Raw genomic sequence first — 27,807 nt, 5'->3', positions numbered from 1 at the left:
TAATTATTAAAAACAAAATTACAAAGTAGAGAATTACAAGAATTCTTGCTATAGAGACCTTATTCTAGGGGAATATCATTTTTAAAACTCAGGATAGGTCTTATTATCGGGGGAAAGATGATAGGCATTTAAAACATCTTTTTTCACAAATTTTTTTATGCCACATATGAATCTAACTATATTCAAAAAAATAACAATACCTTTGGTGTTGCAGCATAGTTCAATAGGTTATCGATCAAATTTTCCTCCCATAGCAACATATTATGAGATATTGATTGGCTTGGAGATATATCGGTGATGTCATTGTTACCATGGTAATCGTTACCGTCTTCCGACCCAGTTGGCGTTGACACTTCTCCGTGCTTGTCATGAATCTATGAACAAAATGAAAAATTCTGCTATTTCATTTTAATTGAAGAGAATCACTTTTTATTCCGTCGACCTCCTCCATCACACTTTACTGCCGATTTCACTAGAAAACGCTGCTTCAAGTCATTACCGTACTAGTGCCAATGCACGATCTTCATATTTATATATTAGAGCACGCTCATCGAACTGAGTGCTCGGACCCAAGGGTGGCTTAATAGGGGGCGCAGAAAAATATTTCCTGACACTAAAAAATTAAATATTTATTGAATTTGGAACTAGTACTGTGAATCACCTTCACCAAAATATTCAATCTTTTGTGCGAGAATATGCAAGCACATCGTTCTCATTAAAGATAATGTTATTATTATTAGTTATTACTTTTTCATGTTTTCTGTATTAATGAATTTTGCTCTCTTTTTAGTTCCTGAACGAGAAAATTTGGCTGTGGCAAGCAGGCCGTGATGAAATAAGTTTGAACAATACTGTATCAGAGTATTGCTTCCTTGTTAGTCTTCTTATAGTCATAACTGAATGAAGACTTTGCACAAATAAAATAATATCTTCCAACCTGTTTCCATGCTCTTGCAAGGCATTCATGCAATCTATATTCTTGTAGTAATGCAAGTCCTTCACATGTGTTGTACATTTGTCGACAAACAAATACAAACGATCCTGTGACGAGATAACTCTGGGTTCGTTTTGATAATGAAGGTAAGTTGCCACATAATGCTTTCTGTGCGAATTCAGCAACAACATGAGCGGCAGCTGAGAACTTTCTGTAAAAAAGAATATTTTTATTTCACATACAATATTTGGTACTCCCGTAGTGTGTGTACCAGATTTGGCCATAATTTTATTCCGATTTTCCCTATTTTAGTTCTATTACGAGTTCGGGGACTAACTGTGTTAGCCAAATAAATATAGCCCCTGCCCATATGTTGCAGTCCCTTTACACAACTTGATGTAAAGCAGGTGAACAAAATTAGTACCTCCATATTGGTACACATACTTCTGGGGGGCCATTTCCTCTTTGTCTCAAGATTTCACGTTGTAACTTGTGAGGCAAATTCGGATAAAATATTGTGAGAATTCAAGATACCCTTTTACCTGGAGCCGATAGTTTTATCGGAGCATCCATACATTAGTTTATTCCTCCCAGATACAGTGGATGTGAGACAAGCTAGTATTTCTGAGATATGAAGCATGGTGGCTTCACTTGCCTGGTTTTCTGAATCTGAAAATTATACAAGGATGAAAATGAATAATCCCTGAATGTTACACAATAGATAAGAGGTGAGCAAGATTTTTGGATCAGGGGCAAAAACTTTGCCCACCTAGACTGACGGACGTAAAAAGTTACATTTTATAAACAAAATTTACAGTGTTACAAAAGCAAAAGTGTAAAGTGGCTTGTGCCGAGACTAAATTTAATCTGATCTCAACAAGTTCCTTGAGCTTATTTCAACTAAAAGCTCAAAATTTGGTTTTAGTGTGGTTGTGGCAGCATCAGGTGGGCCAGATTGAATTACTCAATGGGCCGGATTTGGCCCGCAGGCTGTAGTTCGCTCATGTCATCAATAGATCATGCACCGATGTCTATTGGTGTACCGTTACAGTCATGTCTACTTAAGCCACTAAAAATTTAAGTCCGTGTTTTGTTGGTATATTGCAAGAACAGGCGTAATTTCAGAATTTCGAACGCCTGTATTCTGCTATAACAAAAATATTAAGGAATACAGAAAACAAAAACCTTGATTTGATATTCCTTCATGTAGCCATGACTTCACAGGAGACAACAGAGCATCGATAATTTCTGTGTTCAAACAATTTTCAACAAATGCACTCGAGCTACAGAGAGTTCGTAGAATCTAAAAATATAAATGTAAAAATGTCCAGCATTTTTTGATACACTCCCCTTTAGAACTCTTCCATCTCTCTCCTTACTAAGAACAAAAACTTGATGGTTGTGGACATTTTTAAAATTATACAATATTTGTTTTAATAGATAACTATTACTGAATAGAATCTTCCCTTAGTCCAGCGATTCCCAAAGAGTGCACCGCAACTACTCCTTAGGTTTACAAATTTAAAAAAGGCAGAAGTACTCATTAACGACCACAAAAATTGAGTTTTATTTAAAAGCAGCATTTTTTTTCGAGTAAGTTTGAGTTTTTCCCCTGATAATTTGGGGCCGCACGAACAAAAAGTTGGAAACCACTGCCGTAGTCGATAGTAGATTATCAGCTATTGGCCATACCAGCAGTTCATTACATGTGACCAGGTTTATGCTAGAAATTCCAGTTCTTGTTAAACAGTAAGTACTAAGTAGGGAGCAAAAACGAGAAATAAATTAAAAAATACAAGCGAATATGATAGCGAATAGTAATGTCTTTCATTTACCTTTCCAGCGCGTAACGCATATGAGATTCTATCCTGTCGAGCACCTTGCCCACATGCCAGAAATTTCAGTTCTTGTCAGGAAGGGGGCAAAAACAAAAAATAAAGTGAAAATAGTGAACAGTAAAGTGATTTTTTACCTTTCCAGCGAGTAACGCAGGTTCATAACTCTTCTGGTCATATTTCGGTTTGTGTTTTGCAAGATTTAATATCTGTATGAATGGAGCAATCAAGTTCAAGAGAGATTTTATAATTGATTAAACAAAATGTATGTAATTAAATTGATTCTGGATTTCTTGCCACCGAAACATGGTTCCAATGGGTTGGTATCTATGTAAACAATTAGTTTTCCCATAAATCCCAATTTGTATACAAACTCGAAATATTTGCCTGAAATTTTATATCTATTCTAACGCAGATCAACATAATGCTTCAAACTATTTAGTCACATAGATTGTTTTATACTAGTACTGCCATAGGTTTCCACAACCACTGGTAGGTTGTAGAATTCTCCACCATTCATTAGCATTCATCTACCCAATCTGTACTAATAGCAAAGTATAAACTGAAGTCTATCATAAAATCAAATTGTGCCATTAACCTTCCTCTCTTAGAAATGATAATTGATAATCATGGCTTGAACAAAAATCCATTGATTATGTTTTGTCTTAGATCAAAATAATTCACCTGTATCCATGTTATAACAAGAGTCTGGATTGAAACTTCTTTTCCTTGCCTTGTTCGAACTGGAAAAAGGTCGCGACCTTGTGAATATAGGAGCAAACGACCAAGAACACACAATGAATGAATGAAAGTGAGATGCTCTAGTTCTGCTGGTGAATACTTCGTTCTAGACAGGCAAATAATTTACTCATGAAAATGATTATCAAGTGGGAATTTAGAAATTTTCAACACCAGAATGTGGTTCCAGATTGGGGGTTAGAGACCCTCAGAGGCTCTTTGCATGCAAAACACAGAAACAAGATTAGCAAAATTTAGGAACGGGCCATTATGGTCTAGCTTGCTAAAACGATAAATCACAGGCAACTCCATAAACCAGGCTGCAAGGAATACCAGTTGTGCTGGTGAACACTTCTTTCTAGAGGGTGAAAAATTTACTAATGAAAATGATTTACTAATGAAAATGATTATCTAGGGTAAAATTAAGAATTTTCCAACACAGCAAGTAAGTGATTCCCAACTGGGTATTGGGAACAGGGTGTTGTCCCCAAGATGTCACTGAGCTTTGCACAGAAATCACAAAAAAAGAAGCAAAATTTAGGTACCAGCCATTACATTCTAGCTTACAGAAGAAGACAAATCAAAGACAATTCTATGAAGCAGTCCAAAGGATATACAAGATAAATCATTAGTGAGCAAACAGATTTAATTCTATAAAGTTAGATCACTGGCTGATCTGGACTCTATATAGCGAATAGCGATATAATTATACTGTGAGAACTTCCCATCATATCAGACAACCTGCTTTGAGTAGTCCTCAAGTTGCAGGTAAAGTTGAGTCACAAGTCATCTGAATCTCAAGTCTGAGTCAGTTACTGAGTTAAGGATAGGATTTGCAAATTTATGGCCATGGCCTGCCTATTACAGGTATGGGGTTAGTTAGTCAGCAGTTACGTGATCTATCCTACGGCAGCGGGGAGTCCAGCAATCCTATCGCACATAATTATCCCCTCCCAATGAAATTAGAACCTGCGAACCCATGCATGGTAATAGTGCAGTAGTGCGCGTTATCCAAACGCTAAGCACGATGCGCCACACCGCCGAGTCTCAATGACGGTTGATACTCAGACTCAGAGTCATTCTATTTAGATGAATCAAGTCACATTGAGACTTTGGTAAATCGTGATTCGAGTAAAGACAATAATTGGAGAATCCCAAACATTGCAGAGCATACTAAAACCACTACTGAATTAACTTACAAACCTTCGTTTTTCTTCAGCTATTTTATGTTGTTTCATTTTCTTCATCAAGTTTGTCATTCCACTGTTGGATTGTTTTATTCTGCATTTATCACAGAAACTGATACAATGTTCAACTGCATCTTGTAGAAAGACTCTGCAAGAAGATTATTGAAAATAAAAAATACAGGGAAAGCAGCTTGGTGCACTGCGTTAGGTTTTATGAACAGGAGCATACAGGCATTGCATCTGTGATTACCTATGCCGATTCAAAAGATTGAATACAGTGTGAGAGGATTACTAGACTCTTTGAAACTGAAATGGAAGGCATAATAGTTTAATAATTCAGGGCTGTGGAATCAGGAGTCAGGGGTCATATTTTTGAACTATCTGAGGTCAAGTTAGGAAAAGGAGTCGACATTTTAAATTTTCCAAAGTAGGAGTTCGAATTTCAGTATTTTTATGGCAATATTTAGTGTCAAATTTTCTAAACAGAATTCAAAAAAATTAAGTTGTCTAAAACTTCTCAACAGTAAATTTGAGGCATTACCTATGCCAAAGATTTTGCTATCAAAATTTGACAAAGTCAAAACAATTTTCAACCTGGAGTCAGTTTGGAGTCTGCGTTGACTGTAAATATAGACTGATTAACATACTAACGAGAATATAAGACCGAAGACTTATCGACCGAAGGTTAGGGGATCCCCCAAAACAGCGCTCTTACTCCATAGTAACACCGTTTGTCCCATCACTAATTAATCAATAACTCACTAATTATCCGACATAATTCATCGAAAATCAATAGCCTTCTGATCCGAGCTATGATGAATGCACATGCAAAATTTGGAGCAGATTCAACCTCGCTCTCGTGAGATATCGCGTGCATCTAACAGACAGACAAACAAACAAACAGACAAATATCTATCAACATACTTACCGATCTTACGATTGATAAGTAATAACAGGGTAGGTGGTCTCAGTTCGCCATATATTCATACCGCCTTATCACTTTTCTCGCCCCTTAGGTTGGATATATAGAATTCTATCTTATTTGTTCACATTTTACCTGAAATCTTGCTGCATTTGTTTTATTACGACATATCTACTGTAATTCCCATGCAACCACTTCTTCAGCCAATTTGCTTTTGTGTCAACGAGAGAAAAGAAATGTAACGGCGAAATTAACTCTTTAGCTCCACCCCGAACTGGGAATGAGAAAACATAAGAAATAAATTAACATTGAACTTGTGACAGCAAACAGGGTTACTTGATATTGCTTAGTTTACCTATATTTTTTATCATTACATTTATTGCAACATTAGGTTTTCTGCTAGCCACTTATGTATTTGAGTGTACACTTAAAAAGAAAGAAGTCAAAAATACCATTATTTTTCACTATCAAAGAGACCATATTTATATAATCAGCTAATAACAATTAGATATGCATAGTGCCCAAAAGTCACTTTACAGTTCATTTGACTTTATAACAAATTTTTTAAATTTTGAAGAGACATTACTGATGACCTGTATACCTCAGTGTGGAATGAATTTATACCTGGTTTTGGATGTAGTACAATAATTGAGAGTGTACTTTCAACGATTGCTTCTAAGAAGTTTTCAGGATAGCGTACCCATATTGATGGAACTTGCTGTTGGAACTCGTTCAAAAGTCGAATTCTGGTTTATAAAATAAAGGGGTCGATTGAAATTGAAATTTACTTATATGGTTTAAGTAGCTCTTGACATTGATACTCCCGTAATGTGTGTACCAGGTTAGGCCATAATTTTATTCCGATTTTTCTTATTTTAGTTCTATTACAAGTTCGGGGACTGTTTGTGTTAGCCAAGTGAAGATACCCCCTGCCCATAGGTTTCAGTCGCTTTGCACAACTTGCTGTAAAGTAGGCGAACAAAATTAGTTACCTCCATATTGGTACACACACTTCTGGAGCGCCCTTGTCATTTTATTGGGCGCCAATGAATCAGTGATGAGGGTCTATTACCTATGAGTAGGTTTGTAAGACCTTGCCTTGAGCCTTGATCAAATACTTAGTAAAGAAACAATGCTGGCGGTAATGATAAATTATCCAAATATTAAAATGGCAAAAATATAGTAATGTTGATTGAATTGGCCGTTAAATGAATCTTTTTTTCATCACCCCATGTATGTGTTCACTCCGAACAAAACTCTGCACAAGAGCCACACATATCCAATGAGCTGCTATTCCATAAGGGACAAAAATCCTTACAATTCGCCATTGCAAGCTCAATGATGATGAGGTGGACAGCAATCCTCTTGCTCATAGCAAGCGGGTCTCTAATGATTAGCAGAATTCACCAACCGCTGAACCACCCAACAAGACAATACCTACCTTTTCAATATATGAACAACTTCAGGTTGGGTTAAATCCAGTCCATCAACTATCATTGGTAAATGATCATGTTTTGAAGAAGTAAATAATGTTTGAAGATGTTCAGCAAGGCAGGTGTACGTTTCTTTCATTATTTGGTGGTTTGAAACTGAAAAGGTGTGTTACATATTATACGATATACAAATCCTTTTATAGAAAATAAAGTACGGTAAATGCAAGAATATATCGTATTTTCCGGCTAATATGGCAGTTTTCTGAACCACAGTTTTTGCTACCAAAATAAACATGATTTATTTCTGACTGACTGTTGAAAAAGCAATAAAATATAATCAATAAAATAGAGCGGTGAAGAGAGAGACAAACTAACCCAATTTTTTTTTTTGCACTGACATTGGGAGGTAATATGAAAAAAAAACATTTCAGCGCTAAAAGATGGCCTCGTCTTATTCGCCAGATAGATTTATTAGCAAAAAAACACGGCAGTCAAGATAACATTTAAAAGCATTGTGCATTTATTGGTATTCATTATACACCATACACTTTCTTTTTATACAGTGGCTAATTCATTGTTCACCAATACCCTATTAAATAAATAGGGATTTATACTTATCTAATTACCAATGAAAATATTTCTACAGAACCTGCAAACATCTTAGCATGAAAGCTAAGAGCATCATGCGCGATATGGGTGTCATTGTCCGCTAGAGCAGCCATGAGAGATATTCTCAACTGAGACCAACTCTCACTCGCCATTACATCTGAGGGAGGAACTTGGCATAATCTTCTCAAAGCCTCTCTCCTCACATTGAGTGGTTTTTGACTGTCCATCTCATCGGCTATCAAGTGGAATTGTTTCTGTAGCAAAAATTTGAATAGAGTTATAGGAAACAAACTGTTTTTCTCTATGCTCATAATATCGATAAATGAGGCCTTTACCGAATATGGACTGTAAAAGCATAATTAAAAATAAGTTACAAAATACAAGGCGCTCCCGAAGTATGTGCACCAAGATGAACCCTAATGATGAACCCAACCTGAACCCTAACCTGGTACACAAACTGTGTTCAGGTTGTGCGCCATCTTGGCGCACATACTTCTGGAGGTCCAAATATAAATCATAAAGCGTCCAGTCAGAGTGAAAAGAAGATTTTTAAGAATAAAAGTCTCAAGTAAAATTCTTTAATCTGAACAACTATAGCAATGAAAAAAAAAACTAACTCTCATTATAAAGAGGTTTAGTGCACTGGTTGATAATTCATCACTCTTTATATTGCCGTGAATGAGACTCAAACACACTTTCCTACCAGACTTTGTTTCAAAATATTACCAAGTTTCCATTGTGCTTTTCTGGCCCAATAAATAATTTCCTAATGAGAACTGACGACCAAATTTAACCACATTCACCTGACTTAAGAAATATAAACCATCATGATCATATGTTGAACCTCCATCACTAAACACAGATTGATGTCTTCTACTTGGTTGACTGTTGGAATCTTCTTCTCCTATCGCACTCAATCTCTCGTCTTCTATACTTTGAATTATTGTCTCAGATGCTGCCATAGTCTCTGAGCATAGCTTTTTCACAATAGATGAAAATCTGAAAAAATCATGATAAACTCAAGAAGATGGATAGGAAGGACAAAGTCACTCATTGGTCTACCAATGATGAAAGTCAATGAATGAAATGTAAAATGAATAATGAATAATGAAAGTAAAAAATGTCCACAGAAAAAATATTAACTTCATTATTATTGTATAAAGTGTTTGTAAGTGACGCCCTTTAACCTGATGATATTTGAAGGCGACAAATACGTCCCGACCGAGATGGCCGGCCTGTAGACTATATAGCTGGCTGTATTCCTAAATTCCTTCGTCCAATATGATTGCCACTAACTTGCAATGTGTTAAATTTATTTGAAACCAATTAATCCAGTTCTTTTATTGAGTGACGAAAGATAATACGGTGTACTGTAAATTATATTCTAATTCCGTGTGCCGTATACCGTATATTTAAAGAATTTTTTGGGCTACCAACTACAAGTCTACATCTGTAGGACAAACATGCTTGATTAACAATAAACTAAATAAATGTGCAGCTTACTAACTAATCAATGGACCTATACCGCAGTAAAGCAAAGTCGGAAACCTAAATATTCTAAGCTAAAACGGCGCTGCCAAATGCAAAGCGCAACCTGAAACAACGGGCTGACCTTGAGTCTGAGTCGGTCAAACGCGGGCTCTTGTCACGTGACATCTATGTGACGTCATAATAGGTGTTAAATGACCCATAACAATATTATGATTTAAAAAAGGGAAAGATTGATCGTTACATACCGCCCCCAATAACTTGACCGGGACTGTGGAAAGTTATTTCAAAACAGAACGATCAATAAATCACATAAAACATAACTAGTAATCGAACGAAACTCATGAAACATCACTCCACAAATTGGTGGAATTGTACAAAAATGAATATATACATATAAGCATATGTCTTAGCGACCAAAAGCCATATTGTCTTAATAGCCTCAATAAAGCTCATATAGAGCAAAGCCCCATTAAATATATTGTAACATTTAGTCATTACAATCATGCTTCACAATTCTTCTAGGAAGCATAATTTTCTGATATCATGAATGAAAGATGAAGAGGCAGTGTCTACACGCACTCTTCTAACATGACCATTACTGTCAGGAAAGGTCTCCCTGATGATTCCTTTGGGCCATAAGCCTCGCTTGGTGTTCTCATCTACAACGAGAACTAAATCGCCCTTTTTGAAGTTTCTTTCAGGATGGAGCCACTTTTGTCTGGCCTGAAGTTGAGGAAGATATTGCTTGATCTATTGTGACCAAAATTGATCCGCTAAGCGATGGACTAGTTTCCAGGATTTACGATATCCATCTGCTCGGTTGAACTCTCCAGGAGAAAGCGACGAGTCAAGTTGACCCGTCAACAGCATCTTTGGAGTTAGAGGGGGAGAATCCGCAGCATCGTCACTGGATGAGGTGATAGGACGATTATTGATGATTCGTTCCACAATGCACAGAAACGTTTGTAGGCCTTCATCATCAAGCACTCTTTCTCCAACCAGTGCATACAAAACTTTACGCACTGTACGAATAATTCTTTCCCAACATCCTCCTTGGTGGGAAGCAAGTGGAGGTGAGTGGATGAACTTGACACCACGATTAAGCATATAGTTGTGTAATTTATCATTGTTCCAGCTCTTTATTGCAGCCTTGAGTTCTCGTTCGGCCCCAACAAATGTAGAGGCATTGTCACAGTAGATCTCCTTTGGCATGATATGACGACTTGAAAATCGTTCCAAGGCATTTAAAAACGAATTGGTCTCCAAAGAATGTGAAACTTCGAGATGAACAGCACGAGAAGACATGCATGTGAAAACACAAACATATCGCTTTATTGTGCTTCTTCCTTGCTTGATTATGACTGGCCCCATATAATCTATTCCAGTCCATGTATAGGCTGGATGACCTGGGGTTACCCTGCTGGCAGGAAGAGGTGCCATAACTTGTTTGCCTTTGCTCTTTGCATGCGGCATTTAAGACATTTCCTCAGGTAAGAGCGAACAGTAGATGACCATGTATTATCCAGTATCGTTCTCGAATGACTGCAAGAACATGTAATGTGCCACTATGTCCCTCTTGCTCATGGTACTTTTTGATGAGTAATCTTGTCACATGGTGATCTTGAGGTAGAATTATTTGATGTTTGCTATGAAGTGGTAGCAAAGAATGTTGAAGACGTCCTCCAATTCTCATCAAATCATCTTCGATAAATGGACATAAATTCTGAAGTGACTGACATTGACCTTTACGAAGTTGACTCTTTGGAACCTTATGTTCTATATTATTCATTTCAAGATACTTCATTTGTTTAGAAAACACATCACGCTGGGTGATTCTGAGAATTTCATGAGTGGCATAATCCAGCTCATCAACACTTAATTTGCCTATATCTTGAAATTTAACTTTGTGCAAATACTTTGCTTTGCAGAATTTTGTGAAACGTAATATCCAAGCAATTGCCCTTTGAAGTCGCCCATAATCTGAGTAACGCTCCATAAGCATAGACAATACAGACTTGACATTATCCTTTTCCATATTAACATTCGTATTTATTATAGTCTTGACTTCAGGATCATTTTCAGGAATTTGAGGTAAAACTTCAGGACGCTTAGGCCAGTGTTCCTGAGAATGCCAAAGAAATTTTGGCGCGCTAAACCAAGAAATGGCTTTGTCGATACATCTAGGACTTAATCCTCGTGATGCTACATCTGCAGGGTTATTTTTAGTGTCTACATGTCTCCATTGATTAATCGATGAACTATTGTGAATTTGAGCCACTCGGTTAGCTACAAAAACATGATACCTTGCTGATGTATTTGATAGATACTGGAGCACTGAAGTTGAATCTGTCCAGTAATAAACATTGTTGACTTTGTATTCCAACTCCTTTAGGACAAATCGACTGAGCTTCACTGCGAGTACAGCTGAACATAGCTCCAATCTTGGGATGGTAATCTGTTTTCTGGGTGTCACTCGAGATTTTCCCAAACCAAATGAGCAATGAATAACACCATTCTGTGACGTCATACGCAAATAACTCTCTGCACCATATCCAACTTGGCTGGCATCACAAAATGTATGAAGCTCAATGTGGTCTGTCCTAAATCCTGGTGGTCTGAAACATCTGGGAATGGACACTTCCTGCAGTCCCGGAAGCTCGTTAACCCATTTTTGCCATATTTCTTCATATCGGGTTGGGATCGGAGAGTCCCATCCAATATCTTGAGCACATAGAGTTTGCATGAGGCTTTTCATTGGTAAGATGAATGGTTGCATCATACCCAATGGATCATATATTTGTGATATCATAGAGAGACAACCACGTCTTGTGAGAGGCTTTGGCTTTATATCCACTTTCACAGTGAACTGGTCACTGACATTATTCCACATAATACCAAGTGTCTTAGAGCAATATGATTTATCAAGAGTTAAATCCAAAATGCTATCTTTAGCTTTGTCTATATCTGAAACAGAAGAAAGAACAGACCGGCAGTTACTGCGATACTTGGTAAGATGAAAACCTACATTAGATAACAAGCAATCTAACTGATTAATGACATCAATAGCACAATGAGAAGAATCACAAGATTTCAAACAGTCATCAACATAAAAATTATTATTAACTGTATTTAAAACATCAATATTAGCATTTGTTTCATTATCTATTGCAGCTCTTTTTAAAGCATATCCAGCTGCACTGGGTGAACTGGTTAGGCCAAAAAGACTTCTTGTCATAAAGTAAGATTCAGGTTCTTTTGAAATGTCATCATTTGGATACCATAGGAATCTCAAAGAATCCCAATCCTCAGGATGAACTTTAACTTGATGAAACATTCCTTTTATGTCACACACAAAGGCTATGTCTTTCTGTCTGAATCTGGTCAGAACTCCAACAAGATTTGAGCAGTGGTCTGGTCCTTGTAATACTTGATTGTTGAGTGATATATTGTCCACCTTGAATGAACAATCAAACACAAGCCTGAACTTTTCACCAGTTGAGTGATGAGGTAAATACCAAATCTTCCTTTCATCAGATGGGACATGGTCTTCAGGTATTTTCTTAGCATAATCATTGTCAATATATTCATGAATTTTTTCTTTGTATTTATCAAAATACTCTGGATCACGTTGAAATTTTCTCTTCAAATAATCAAGTCGTTTCTTTGCAAATTTATAACTCTGTGGGAATTGTGGTTCTTCACATTTCCATGGTAACCTCATTTGATAGTGACCATCAACTTTACATATTGAATTTTCCATGATTGACAAAGCTCTCGTATCTTCGATTGAAGGTGCAAATTCTTCAGTGAAATCAGATTCACTGAAGTCACAATTAAACATTTTTTGTAATTGCTCACAAAGAATATCCTTTTCAACGTTAGCAAAATTAATAGACATACCATTGGTGACCTTTGAAACATCTTTGCCTATGAGTGTCCATCCAAGTGGGGTATGAACAGCTGCAGGTTGGCCTTTATTCCCTAGTCTTCTATCTTGAATTATTAGAGCTTCATAATTATCAGCACCAATCAATAATTCTGGTTCATGATTCCCTATTTCAGGAAAATCAATACCGTTAAGATGCCGGTAACTTTGTATATCTGCCTTCGTAGGAAGTCCATCTGAAAGTATTGGAAGTGACTCAACAGCTAGAACATCTTCCAACATAAACTCGTCAGATTCCTGTAGACCCTTAACATTTAGGTGCAATCTGTAGCCGTTTTGCTTATGTAAGCCATTGACTGTGGAAATAGTGAAAGAATCTTGCTTTCCTTTCACCTTGAGTTTCTTCATAAGACTTAGCTTACAAAGAGTTGCATTTGAGCCATAATCAAGAAGTGCAGTGGTTTTCACAGAGTGTGAACCATCTGACGAAGTTACATTAACTGGTACAATCATGAGATATACCCTTTTCCTTGAATTGAGAATTGATGCATCAGTGCTTCCATTGACAACATGAGTTGAAGTGTCACTTGCTGCATTTCTATCAGAAGGCTTGTCCTGTCTGATACGTTCTTGGTTGTGTAGAAGCGAATGGTGCAATTTTCCGCAGTTCTCAATTTTGCATCGGTTGTCACTGGGACAATTGCGTGCTACATGCTTGGTACGAAAACAATTGAAACATAAAGCTTTTGACTGGATAAACTTTGCACGGTCTGGAACAGACTTCTTGATAAAGGATTCACATTTCCACAACCTGTGGGGTCCATCACAAAGTAAACAATCCGAAAACACATTGGACGACTTAACTTGTGATGTTTGGGTGACATAAGCGGACACCTTGGTAGAATTATAGCTCTTTTTTGGCATAGCATTTCTATTCTTCAAATTTTGCTCTGCAGTGAGACGGCTCAGCCTAGTATCTGCCAATATTGCAGATTGATTAACAAATTTGTACAAATCATGATATGTTGGTTCTTTGTCACTATTGTAAGTAGATGTATGATGTCTTGTGAACTCTCTTTGCATTGGTACTGGAAGTCGTAAATAGATTTTGTCAAACAGATCTTGACTGTCAAGCTTAGAACTATGTTCCCAATTCGTCAAAATGATACCACAATTACGCATTTGTGTGGCAAGATCATATAATGCTTCAGAATCTTGTGGCTTTATGCTAGGGCCATTTTTGAGTGAATCCATAAATGCGTTTACAACTTTGTAATCTCGTCCGAATTGTTGCTTAAGAATTGAGCGAGCATCAAGATAACCTTGCAAAGGTGGTTTTACAATGATACACGATTCGATTGCTTTCCTGGCTTTTCCAGTACATTGATCAATCAAATAGTTAAGTTTAGTACGAGGATCTGCAATTTTACTATCATACATATCATCAAAATTCTGAATAAACCTGTGATAACTCAATGCATCTCCATCAAATTTCTCTATTTCTTGAGGTCCTTGTCTAATTGAAGATGCCATGCAATACAGAGCATCAGCAAGACTCAATGAATTTTGGTTACCGCCAACCGAAACTGGTGTAGGCCCATGGCTATAGCTGGTTGGATTACCTTGCATAAGAACTTGTCTATCAGGAACATGTTTAGACTCCTGTCGTCTTGATTGAGATTGTGAACCGAATGCAGAATTGCTATTGTATGTTAAAGGTGAATTATATTGCATCTCTTGTGGTGCTTGATAGACCGAGTGATATCTGTCCGCAGCAGTAGGGTTAATGTCACATTGCTCGTTATATCTTCTTGATGAATGGTACTCAGCACATGAGTAACGTGTTTGTTCCAACTGGGGAACCTGGTCAACATATGAATGCTTCACTTGTTGTATGCTAGGAAGATAATCTTTGTTCATGTATGTTTGTGACGCAATAGGTGGGCTGAAATGACTTTGAAATGGAGGAGTTTGCTTTGTCTGGTGCTCATGAGAAATTGACGCTGGTTCAACTTCATCAAGACATGCATTAACTTGTTCGCCATATGCATTATTTGGCATTGCGGGAGGCACATTTGAAACTTGAGTTACATCTTGTCGTAACGAAGAAATAGAACCTACACATGAAGGTGCCCGGCTGGCGGACGCTAGAGATTCTAATTCCTCATCTATCATGGATGCCTTAGCGCGTGACAAGTTAATATCAATTTCGAGCTTTGCCTGCTCCATTTCAACCTTTTTCTGCTCCATTTCCACTTTTCTTTGATCCATTTCTACTTTGCGTCTTTGGAGCTGGGCTTCATTCTCCATCTGCTCCAACTTTAACTTTGTTAAACGAGCACGCTCCGAGCGCTGGCTGACACTAGACATCTTGCTACAATGCGAGCCATTAGATGCAGTACTTTTAGCATCATCAAAAACTTGCCAATCAGTACTTGAACTGTTTGAAGCCATCATAAATTATGTGATAAGAGAAGTGAATTTACAATAATCAGTCAGTGAAATTTATTTGCACAAGTCAATCTTGAATTGTGGCCTGGGCAATCCTAAATGCGTTGAGTGGCTTGTCCACTCAATGCCACAAAATTCTTTAAACGATGTAAGTGACGCCCTTTAACCTGATGATATTTGAAGGCGACAAATACGTCCCGACCGAGATGGCCGGCCTGTAGACTATATAGCTGGCTGTATTCCTAAATTCCTTCGTCCAATATGATTGCCACTAACTTGCAATGTGTTAAATTTATTTGAAACCAATTAATCCAGTTCTTTTATTGAGTGACGAAAGATAATACGGTGTACTGTAAATTATATTCTAATTCCGTGTGCCGTATACCGTATATTTAAAGAATTTTTTGGGCTACCAACTACAAGTCTACATCTGTAGGACAAACATGCTTGATTAACAATAAACTAAATAAATGTGCAGCTTACCAACTAATCAATGGACCTATACCGCAGTAAAGCAAAGTCGGAAACCTAAATATTCTAAGCTAAAACGGCGCTGCCAAATGCAAAGCGCAACCTGAAACAACGGGCTGACCTTGAGTCTGAGTCGGTCAAACGCGGGCTCTTGTCACGTGACATCTATGTGACGTCATAATAGGTGTTAAATGACCCATAACAATATTATGATTTAAAAAAGGGAAAGATTGATCGTTACAGTGTTTTTGAAGTCTATTTCTGCATATGCAAAAGTTTATGTACACCAGTGTTTGGAGTTGTAGAAGTCACAATTTTTTTTTAACTCGGAGTCAAAATTTAATTTAACCTCAAGTCGGGAGTCAGTTGTAAAATTGTTCCCTACTCCATGGTCCAGATTATTATGACCACAACAACATAACAATGTCTCCTCCATATAAGTGAAAATTTGCCTAGAGAAAAGTCACACAAATTCATTCATCAAGTATCAAAAACTCATCTCTATGCAAGTTATGAACAACCACTTATATGTCAAAAGGTAATGAACAGTATACAACAAACCCTTTAGAATCAGCAACAGAATTGGTGACAAGTTGAACGAGAGTTTCTTGTCCAGATGTTGCGTTCATGCTGCTGCCTCCCATGCTGTTCTTTTCTATTTCTTCATCAATCAGATGTCCCATCGCTGATTCCAATTGATTGTGGATGTGACGAACAAAATCATATCTAGAAAATAACAGTTAGATAGTAGATAGCAATATATATAGAGATAGGGTCGGATGACTCAACCAGGGTTGTGGAATTGACAAAATGTGGACTTCAAACTCTGGGATGACAGAAATTTTGATTCCAACTCAAGCTCTGAACTACGAGAAACCGAAATTTTGATAACAAACATTTGTTGTATACAAGCCCTCTTTTTTTGTCTATTGAGAATGTTTTTTCAATTCCATGCAAAAAAAATTTTATTTCTGAAAATCACCAAGAAAAATACAAAATTAAAAAATTTCAACTATACTTCAAACCGCGAATGGTTTAGGTTTAGAATATAAGATCCAATATCAAGATAAACTCCGACCGAATTCACGGCCAAAACACCATTCAGTCCTTTGAGAAATTAAAAAAATAGCCACCAGATATACAAGTGCAGTTTTAAGTATTCCATGGCGTCTGCAGCTGCCACAAAACCATGGCGGTATTTCCATACCATGGCCGCTACGGCCAAACCTATGGCGACTGACTTTTTAGCTGCCACAAACCAATGTCGAGCTGCCGTTACCGCGGCAGCAAATTGAAAACCAATGGCAGGTAAAATTTTGCTGCCGTAACCGCGGCAGGTGGGCCGTAAGGACAGGGCTGTCCCTTATGGTGACAAATATTGGGTAAGTTGGAACGTTTTTCTTATGGATACAGTCTTGATGGATTTGGGGTTAGGGTTAGGGTTTAAGTAGATATAATTCCGCATGATCAATTAGAATTTGGTACATTAGTTTGTGAATATACCGTTAATACTGATTACTGAATACAGAATAGCGCTATAAAACCATGGCAAGAGCTGCCGCGGTTCGTTCGTGGCGGGAGCTGCCATGAAGTGGTAAGAACTGCGCCTCCAGATATAGGCTATTTTTCAAACTCTGCCCTGTTACAAAGCAAAGAATAAACTTTTAACTGTAGACAGTTTCTTAAATAGAACAAAGTGTGATGTTAAAATTAATATTGCATGAAATTGAAATTTCAAGTTAGTTTTTTCAATGAATGTAATGATGCTTTTACTTGTGAAAATTTTCGTCTGTTTCTTCTAAATGCAAAATTGCATCTTCAGCTGCTTCAACTGAATCTGATTCTTTTATGATTGGTTCCACATTTTTTACCAACTGATGGAGATGAGACAAAACCTCTTCTGGGTCTGAATCCATTTTTTACACTAAAATATTTCCCGTGTACTTCTTTCTAATTGGAAATCCGTGAAAACACAGCAAAAACCAAAATACAACAAATTAATTTTGGCAAATATGTGTTTAAAGTTGCCAGAAGTTTTCATATTAATAATGCTTTATAACTTTGTCCTGTTACAAAAAATACAACAAACAAAAATAAAAGCCTATTTAGTTTATTTGTGTTATGTTGATCAAATTTTTTATCAGTGATTATAAAATTAATGCAAACTAAAATGCATTTGTATTAAATGAAGCAAGAAAATATTTGTTAAAATATGGCAACTATGAACGTGTCTATGGACGCCTAACTCAGTCATGCGTAACAGTAATATACTTTATTTTTTATAATTTACAGTACAATAAAATCCATTTTATTCACGAATGATTTTGGCAAAATGTATTAAAAATTTTTGTTCAAACATAGAATTTATTTGATTGGAATATGATGTCAAAGTGTCAGAGCCATACACATGTGATGCTGACATGTGGGATATTTTTGCAAACCTGTTGAAACCACACGAAAATGAAGTCACACGAAAGTGACACGAAAAGTAGTTGGCGTACCGGTATGTGAAACATAATTAGATAGTGACATACATTGAAATCAGATTAATAATAAAACGAGAAAATATAAAATTGCAGATCATAATAAACAAAAGACAGGCCTGTGGCTGCTTTCATTTTGCTTTGCTCGTTGTTTAGTGGTGTTTTTTTTTTAGAGAGAGAGCGAGATTTATTGTTTCGTCAACCAGAAAACGAGCAATGGAACAATAAAATATATACAAAATATGCAAGTTATTTCGGTATAAAGGGTATTTTTGCTCCACATTCTAACGTTTAGCATTTAGTTTGGGATTGAAACTGAAATTTCTTGGTAAGCAACATCATGTAATTGTTTTAAAATAGTTTATTACCAGAATATTCTTTTTGAATGTGAACTAATATTTATGGTGGTTATCATTTCACCATAGACAGATAGAATTGTAGTGTGACAAATTGTAGTGTATTCTGGTATTGGAGCTACTGTACTAACTTATTACAGTATTACTTAGTCCAGTAGTCTGCCTTAAGGCATTTTACAGGACATTTACAGATTTACGAAGAATTGAGATGGATACAAGCACAACCCCATGCAAAAGCTTTGACCAATATAATGATTTGCCACCTTATTACAGTATTATATTGTTCGGAAACGTCTCTTCGAGACCCTAGTGGTTGAAGTATTCTCTATTTCTGTATTGGACTTTTTTATAATATACTCTTTTTATTTACTTCCATAACCTTATTACTATATTATAGCAAACTTCCTGGAACTTTGATGACTGTATGACCTTTTAACCTTTCATTGTTTGTGTATTCCAGATTAGATTTACATGTGCAATGTGCCTACTGTAATGTACAGTAGGAAGCTGAATTAACCATGAAGCACAAGATAAATATAGAAGAAGGAAATGACAAAAATGTGGAAACGAAGAGATCAAAACCGAGTGGAAACAAAACAAATTTCAACAAAAAACATGAACCTTTTACTTCACTCGAGTTCAAGAACTTATTGAAAGAGCCGGATACGAGATTTCAAGGGTTAAAACGTTTCTCGTCGGCATGTGAACATTATGTTCCGAGTGACAAAAATGGTGTTGATATTGTCCGAGCGTATATCAGCTCTTCCCCGGATTGTTTGGAAATTTTTAAATGTTTCGGATCTCATAGTTCGTCTGACGAACTTGCAGCTATATTTCGAAGTCTTTTACATATCTTGACACGTACAGCTGGAGATCTTAAAGAACTCTACGGAAAAGTTGGATTCAATATTTGTGGAAGTTTAATTCAAAGTCATTTACAAAAAATATATCACGCTCTAGGGCTCCGACAGTCACCTCGGACAGTCTCACTAACATTAAAAATGCTTACAATGATGGTTATGCAAAATAAAGACGCGGCTAATGAAGTGGCAAATAACCTCGATTTTAGTTTGAGATGTTTCAAAGACGTTTTGAACAAATTAAAAGGGAAATTGGGATATGAGATTAGAGTAGCGTACATTCGTTTTGTTTTGTCTTTTTTCATGGCTAATGATGTCAACACGAGCCGAAAAATTTTAGAAACTCAAGGGTTGATATCGGTAATTTTTAAAAGTCTCAAATACGATTCGGCATCAACAGTTCAACTTGTGTTAACTACACTCAAAGAAAAGGCAATTGAAAATATTTTGATTCCGAAAACAGCGAAAGTACGCTTCCTCGCCGAACCTAAAGTCTTGGTTAACATTGCAGCATTATTCCAGTGGGATGGAGTAGTAGACATTGTTTCTGAATCTGAAAGTGACATAAAAGAATATGTTCGAAAAATAACTTATGAGTTTCTTTATAATTGCTGTTGTCCTTTCAAATATGGTATCAATTTTAAAGATAGGACATTAGGCATTGGAACGAAGTCGAAAAATCATGTTTTGCTTGATTTTGTAACAATTCTGCTGTCTTCAACTACGGATCAATTAATTTGTGACCTCATAATTGAAATTTTGAAAGCTTGTCCTGATTTATTGCCTCGTGTGATGGCGGATTATAGGATTTCGTTAGAACCAAAGTTAAGTGAAACTTGGTTGATGAACTGTAAACTGACAAAAAGGATTTATGAGGCACAACCAGATATTGCAAGCGCTTTAATACAAGCGACATCCAACAAATCTGACTTTTCTCAGGAGAATGATAAAATAATGATTCAAGATTTTGTCAAAATGGCAGTTAATGGACTATTTTCTGCAAACTATACAACGACTGTTCTACGGCATTGCCTCAAACATAAATCAGCTGAAATAAAAATCAAATCTTTGGAACTTATGTTATTATTTTTACAAAAAACCCAAGCAAGTATTAAGTTTATTTCAGAAAAGGAAAATTGGTCCACGACTATTTATAGCACAGATGAACTTGAAATGTTTTTGACTGGACTGCAAGAAACTTTGTTCAAAACATTTATCAGTGTACAACTTATCACTTCTACATGGAAAGAATGTTGCGAGGAAAATACATTGGACACAAAAAGTATCATATTAAAAATTCTTTTTCTTTTACGTGATATCTTTCCAGACATGATAACCGAGTCAAAATTTGACCTCACAAAATTACTTTTTGGAATTAATATTTCTGAAACTGGGGATGAAGAAAATGTACTGATTTCAAAAATGCTTTCCAGTGCACCACATGAACATAAATGGTTTAAAGTTGTTGAAAAAGGGCAATCTCCTTTTCGTCGTTTAATACAAATTATTTATGACTGTAAAAATCATGTTTCCGGAACTTGCAAAGAAGCTATTTTGTTGTTTGAAAAAGTTTTGGTTGCAGACAAAATTTTGAAAGAAAACGAGTCATCAGAATCAGAGATTTGGATTCAAAGTTTGATTTCTAAATTGAGGGAACACAACGATTTTATTGTATTGAATTATATTCATGATATATGTAGCCTTGTTGTACGGAAGCCTGTTCACTACAATAGTCTTTTGGCTTCATTTGAACAAATGGGAATGAATAATACTTCAGAGACCAAACCAGTTGTTGAAAAAGACAGAAAATTTTGGGAATCTATCCCTGATGTGGTAATAGAATCACACAATTCTGAATCAGTTGAGACATCACAGAAATCTGTTTTCATTGCTTCGCAAGACCATATCGAAAAATTTTATGACGACGCTGATAATATTGACTTAGGTAATGGTGAACAAAAAATGTCATTATTTGGCATAGCTGCGTTGGATCATTTGAAATCCTGTCACTCATTTGGAAGTGAGGAAAAAGCAACCTTGGATTCATATCTCAGTACTGTAATGATTGGCCTATTTCACTCAGTCAAAAGTTTCAAAGATGCTCAACGGTTTGTTCGTGTATTCAAAGCTTTAACAAAAGATGTTGATGAATTTGATTCAACTTTCTCTGGTCTGGCAAATTTCAAAACGTTTTTATCAATATGGCTCAGTAGTGAAAGTGGAAACTTTGTTCCGAATGAAAAAAATATTGAAAGCTTTGTACAAGGCTGGTTTTGGCAAAGTTACAAAATCAAGAAAAATCTCAAGAAATTGAAATTGTTGGAAAAAATTAAGTCATGGGTTTCAGAAATACAGGAATCAGGAAATTATGTTCCTGAAGTTGAAATATATCAATTTAAGTGTTTAGTTCAACAGCTTTTACTTTATTTTGACACTTTATGTGGCTTTGAAAAGGAAGGCTGTACACTACCAACAAATTCGATGAAAGAAATTCTATACAGTATCCTGTTCTTACTCAGAGAGGCATCAGAATTCTACAGAGAGAATCAAGTTAATATAACCAAGACTGGTTTTTCAAATAATAGCATGGAAGTAGATTGTCCTTCAAAGAGTATGATTAATCAACCGGAAAAATTGTTTCTATGGAAACTATTCCTTGATTGCTCAAGCATAAAAAATCTGTTTTTTGATAATATTTACCTATCAAAATGCGATTTTGATTATACAAGAATTGATTTTGAAAACTTGATGAAAAAGGATTTATCACTGCAACAAATATGTACCTCAGTCACATGTGATGCGATAAAAAATTACCATGATCTTTTCGTAAAAGCTGATTCAACTTCCGTTAATTTTTACATTTCGAAGATTTGTAAATTGATTGTTATTCTCCTAAAGGAGCTCTCTTTAACGAAGTTGAAAAAGGATCCAGAATACCTAATATTGGAATCGTTCACAACTTTACAGCCAGTTATTTCAGCGTCGCATTTGTGTAAAATTTTAGCTGAAGTTTCAAAATTGTTGCAAAATTTGAACTCGAAGTCAAATGTGAGAGTGTTTTCCACAGTGATTTGTCAGTGTTTGCAAGGCATATTAGCAGATAAAAACAAAATAAACTGTTCGCAAGAGTCTGTAAAAGAGCTTTTTGAATTTTTAACGTCAAAATATCTCAAAGATAAATCAAGGATAATTGAGTTGTTTGTTCAATTATTGGAATATCATCCACGTTTTGCTTTATGTGGATCTGCTGATGTCATCAATTTATGTATAAAGAATCTGGATTTAGAAACTGTGGATTTGATGACAAAATTAATACAATATAACCCAAAGCTTCTCATGCACTGGTGTAAAGAAACAAATTTGTCGAAATTGAATGAAGAAAAGAAACTTTCATTAATTCCAGTTATAAATCAAGTTTTATCAACATTGGTACCAAATAATGATGAGTTTTTAAAAATGAAATGTGCAGAGATTTTAAATTCCTATAAATCGTTAATATTTGTACCAATTGAAGAATTTTCTCAAAGGTTTGGTGACGTAATATCAACTAAAATGGGAAAACAATTTATGGAACATATATTTACAATCGCGACAGCTTTGGGTGAAGAAAACTTATATAAGCCTCTGTTAGATTCTATCTTGAATCTGGAAAATACAACTAATATAAATTTGGACATTGTGTTATCCATTGGGCAATTGCTTCAGAAGGTTATCTCAAAGCCAAAGCTATATACGATCCATGCTTCGGAAATTCTTCTATGTGTGCATCATATTGTATCACAACCCAAATCCCAAAGCGAGACGGATAGAGGATTTGAAACACTGCTGCAAAAGATACAGAATTTAGATGTAGAAGAGTATCCTACTATTTGTGATAAATTATCATCGATATGGGATAAATTTTTAAAACAGACGTTAAAACATCATTTTGAAAATGCAACTGCTTTAAAATGTCTTTTACATTTTGTGAAAGTGTTTTACGCCGACGATGGAAAAATACAGGAATATGTGACTGTAAACAACATCACAGATATTCCAACATTTAAATATATGTTGACGAATCATTCCAAATTTTTTGCAATAATTCTTGAAGAGGACGCGGACTCAGTACAGATGAAAGATGATAAAGTAAATCTTAAGTTAGTTGTTCTACAATTGTTATTTGAATTGTGTGTACGCTGCGATCGTAATGATCTTTCAGACAAAGATCTTGGATTTTTATTCGGTGCCTATGGATGTACTTTAACTCAGACTGATCAAACAATTTTGATGATTATTTTGCTGTTTGAGCAGAAAGGTGTCAGTTTGTCTGAATATAAGCCGTTTCTGTGGGGAAAAGCTGCACTTTCGTCATACCGTGCGAGACGCAATCTTGGTGATACATTATGGAAAAAACCAAGTCCAAGTGATATATTAACTTGCTTGGATAATGATATCATGGAGGCTACTTATGCAAGATTTCCGCTTCGAAGGCGCATGTTGAACATCTCTTCTGATGTCAAAAATGTGGATTATTTTGAAAATGATCCCAAGGTTACTATTTCAACTTCAGAAAATAAAATTTACGAAACTCAAGAATCAACACAAAACGTCTACGATCCCAGTTTTTTGCTTCCGGCTTTACTAGATCTCCTTGGTCCTGAGAATCTATTGGACTGCAAAATGTTCGTCAGGAGTGGCGCTTTGTCATTTTTAATGTGTTGTCTTGCTAGTCATTGTCCGATGGTACGTTCACTAGCAGCCTCTTGTCTGTCATTATATTATCAACATGCTATAACAGCGTGGTTTCCAGAGAAAAATTTAACCCTATATTTGATTCGTTGCGTTCGAAATGGAATGGAAATTAAAACAGATGGCGACATTGATGCTATTCCTAGACTATCATCAGTCGTAGCGAACTTTCTTTCGACTGTTGTGAGGCTACATCAAACTCCTGACAATCATATGTTTTCAGTATTGCATCGGTTCATTTTGATTAAACCACAACTCGATTTGAAAAATGTTCCTGAGTTTTACGTCTTGTTCTTCAGTGCTGAAATGGAGAGTAAAACAGAAAGAACCTGGATTTTGAACCTAGTAATTGAAGGCATACGAGATATGGGTGATTATCATATTATAAAAAAGAAAAACGTGTTTCAACTTCTCATGTGCTTGCATGATTCACCAGTGAGTGACAATTACGTTCGTCGACAAATTTTTCAAATATTCGAGCAAGCTTGCACAATCCGAAGCGTGGCAAATGATCTTATAAGAAATAACGGACTCATAAGTTGGCTCACTACTGCCACCAAACAACAAGCCTCTGCAAATTTCGGAGTTATAAAAACATACCCATGCTTGGGTGACCCAGGCAAACGACAAGAAAATACTACTCATGTTGTTAGAGTACTTTGCATGATTTGGAAAACCTTAAATGTGAATGAATTTATCGCAAGTGAAAAGATGGACCAAGTTGTTGCATGTACTCAAGACATACCTGAAGAAGACAAAACCCTTCCAATAATAGAAAAAAGAGCAGCTCTTGCCCCGTTCAGAGTTGTGAAGCAGCTGATAACTCTTTCAATATCGTTGCTAGGTAACATGTTCAGCATGATTGAACATGCTTCAAATGATACTTTGTACTCGGAAATGTCTACTTTTTTCACAGATACATTATCTGTTCTCGAGTCTTGCTTATCAAATTTATCTGAGAGAAGAAAAAATTCGATTTTAAGGAACAAGGACCAGCAACAGACGTTAGAAGATTCCTGCGACTTGCAAAAAGAAGACGTCAAAGTTTTGCGCGCCATTACAGAATTGGAGACAAATTTTGAATCCAATGATATTATTATTCATCTTGTCAATATTTTAATGTTTTGGACACCTCAATTTTACAAAGTTGAAGAAATTAAGGACCGAGATTCTGAATTATGGCTCAGATGCGCAAAATGGGTTTTTGGAAAAGCTCTAAAAGTGTGTATTGATGACAGAAACTGGTCTGAAAAACATTTTATAAGGGTTTTAAAATGGGTGCAAACTTGGGTAGCATTTGACAAAATTGACTCACAAATGATGGATCTCCTCCACCATTGTTATGATATTATATGCAACCGTTTTGATGAGCTTGGTGAATCAAAAAAAGATTGTTTGGTGATCTTGAACAGGATTTTAAATTCTGGAGTTGAGTCAGATTCGAGAGAGAATGGTACTTATCTGAACGTTCTTCTCAAAATGCAAAATATCAGGGAAGGATATGATCAAATAGGTGAGACCCAAATTTATATACACCTATTTTTTTACAGTTTTAAGCAAATTTTATGAGGTCCTAAACGCTTGGTTTGGTGGTCTTGTTATTTTAAATAAAATTGATTTTACAATATTTCTACATATAATTTAAAAGCGTATTGTCAAACTCAATTTTGATTCTGTTTTCAGGTTCACATTGGATATGAAGAAATGCATGTAATTAGGCCGCACAGTAATCATCGCAGAACAACTTTTGAGTCAATCTTGAAAGAAACTGAATTGTGCATGAGCATTATTCCAGATGGAAATAGAGACTGAAGTGACCATGTGGGAAATTTCCTGAACACAAGCGGACTCTCACTGACTGTACAGACATTAATAAATGAATGTTTATATAGAAGCTCATCTAAAATGCCTCATAAAAAAAATTTGAATAAGGATCCTATTTGATCTGTGAAATTAAGACCCGCACCTGTACAATTGAAACTGATTTTTCATAGGGATTATAATACTACTGCTTTAATGTGTTAAATTGAATTTCAATCATTAACTGAATTGCTCCCAAATAAATCAAAATCCAACAAGGGATATACATTCACTAAGCCATATGATTAACTGTGAAATGGTCATACATTGATGTTGTTATACAAACAATGGAGTAGGGTTGAAATATCGGAGATTTTTTAAGGTTTATTTTCATGGGTGTGGTGCGATTCGAAACTAAAAAATTGCTGAATTTGTGGGCTCAGGATAGTTCATTACTGCGATTATACCAGATCTGTTCATCTGAAATGCTTACCTTTGCTCATCCTGACTCTGATTGGTAATTGGAAATACTTAGCCATGAGTTAGAATTCAGCTTTCTTTTTGTAACCCAAAATGAACTATGGTGACGACATGTTTTCTGTTACTGTGTCTGCTAAAGTTGTCTTGTGATAATAGACTGATGCTTACTTGAGAAACAGTGATTTGAAAAATCTGTTTCTGCAGCATCAATCATTACAGGTTTTGGATCTTTTTCAGCTTAATTCTTGAGAAAAAATATTAATGATGTCCTATTTTGTTGAATAAAATATTTGCACTGCCAATGAATTTGTTTTGCTAATTTCTTGTATTTGAGAAGCTGAAGACAATTCTGGGGATACCCATAATAGGTTCAGCATAACGCAAGTTTCATATTGATATTTTGAAAGACTTATAATATCAATTAAGAGGTGGTACCCTCTGGGTGTGACATCACGCAGGTGGTCCAACGGGTTAACGGTAATATAAACTGGTAGGCAAAGTCAGGAAATAGTATCTATCCCCTCCAATGTCTACTCCTGCTGGACTAGTTGTGACAAGGTGTGTAGTCATCATACATAATGACAGTCGTAAATAAATTTTCTTTTAATGTTAACGGAGGCAGTCCATTTACCTATCAATTTGCGACTGACTTCACTAGTTCCGTAAGAGAGACTACTATATCCTTATGTCATCATTATATGTTAAATATGTCACTTCAGCATATCACGTTAGCTGCGCATTTAAATTACCGAAAACGCTGGAAAGAAAGTGCATGTTTTCAATCGGTTTTAATATTCACGATTTATATTTTACTAAGTCTGGGAATCAAGTCCAATCCGCACTGTCCCTGTTTTTTGTTTCATATCAGCCTATGTTAACATATTTCATAAAAAATTTTCTTCTGGTGCCAGGCAAATTTTATCCCACATGAAAATAAAATCCGAATCCAAGATAACGAATATGACAGATGGAAATTAAACTCAAGAACTTAGGGTACACTTCAATCGGAAATTTCAAAAGTCTGAAATTCAGACTCCAGAAAATATGACCCAGACTTCAATATCCTCCAAATCACACGACAGCCTTGGACTTCAAACAGCAAGGAATGAGATCAGTATCAAGTCCTGCACCCCATTTCAC

General features: G+C 35.9%; 2 protein-coding genes across 2 annotated transcripts in view; one reads left to right on the top strand and one right to left on the bottom strand.

Moving 5' to 3' along the window:
* Window positions 1-17,952, bottom strand: part of LOC120325475 (protein broad-minded-like) — a 31,990-nt gene extending 14,038 nt beyond the window's left edge. The window contains exons 1-14 of the mRNA XM_078116691.1: window positions 17,731-17,952; window positions 16,519-16,683; window positions 8,462-8,657; window positions 7,699-7,912; window positions 7,058-7,205; window positions 6,241-6,362; window positions 5,752-5,890; window positions 4,711-4,842; window positions 3,454-3,616; window positions 2,907-2,978; window positions 2,120-2,237; window positions 1,477-1,603; window positions 938-1,145; window positions 201-374 (exon numbers count right to left, since the gene is read on the bottom strand). Of these exons, the coding sequence (XP_077972817.1) occupies window positions 201-374; window positions 938-1,145; window positions 1,477-1,603; window positions 2,120-2,237; window positions 2,907-2,978; window positions 3,454-3,616; window positions 4,711-4,842; window positions 5,752-5,890; window positions 6,241-6,362; window positions 7,058-7,205; window positions 7,699-7,912; window positions 8,462-8,657; window positions 16,519-16,683; window positions 17,731-17,873 (2,121 nt within the window). The 5' untranslated portion in view covers window positions 17,874-17,952. The remainder of the gene's footprint in view (window positions 1-200; window positions 375-937; window positions 1,146-1,476; window positions 1,604-2,119; window positions 2,238-2,906; window positions 2,979-3,453; window positions 3,617-4,710; window positions 4,843-5,751; window positions 5,891-6,240; window positions 6,363-7,057; window positions 7,206-7,698; window positions 7,913-8,461; window positions 8,658-16,518; window positions 16,684-17,730) is intronic.
* A 507-nt stretch (window positions 17,953-18,459) lies between these two features.
* LOC120325451 (nucleolar pre-ribosomal-associated protein 1-like) lies at window positions 18,460-26,972 on the top strand. The gene is made up of 3 exons (XM_078116641.1): window positions 18,460-18,768; window positions 19,257-25,900; window positions 26,071-26,972. Exons 2-3 carry the CDS (start codon window positions 19,315-19,317, stop codon window positions 26,085-26,087), a joined length of 6,603 nt encoding a protein of 2,200 aa, XP_077972767.1. The 5' UTR covers window positions 18,460-18,768; window positions 19,257-19,314; the 3' UTR covers window positions 26,088-26,972.
* Window positions 26,973-27,807: the final 835 nt, after the last annotated feature.

This window comes from Styela clava, chromosome 1 (assembly GCF_964204865.1).
Source record: "Styela clava chromosome 1, kaStyClav1.hap1.2, whole genome shotgun sequence".
In the NCBI taxonomy this organism is placed as follows: domain Eukaryota; kingdom Metazoa; phylum Chordata; class Ascidiacea; order Stolidobranchia; family Styelidae; genus Styela; species Styela clava.
This window is presented reverse-complemented; position numbering and strand designations above follow the sequence as displayed.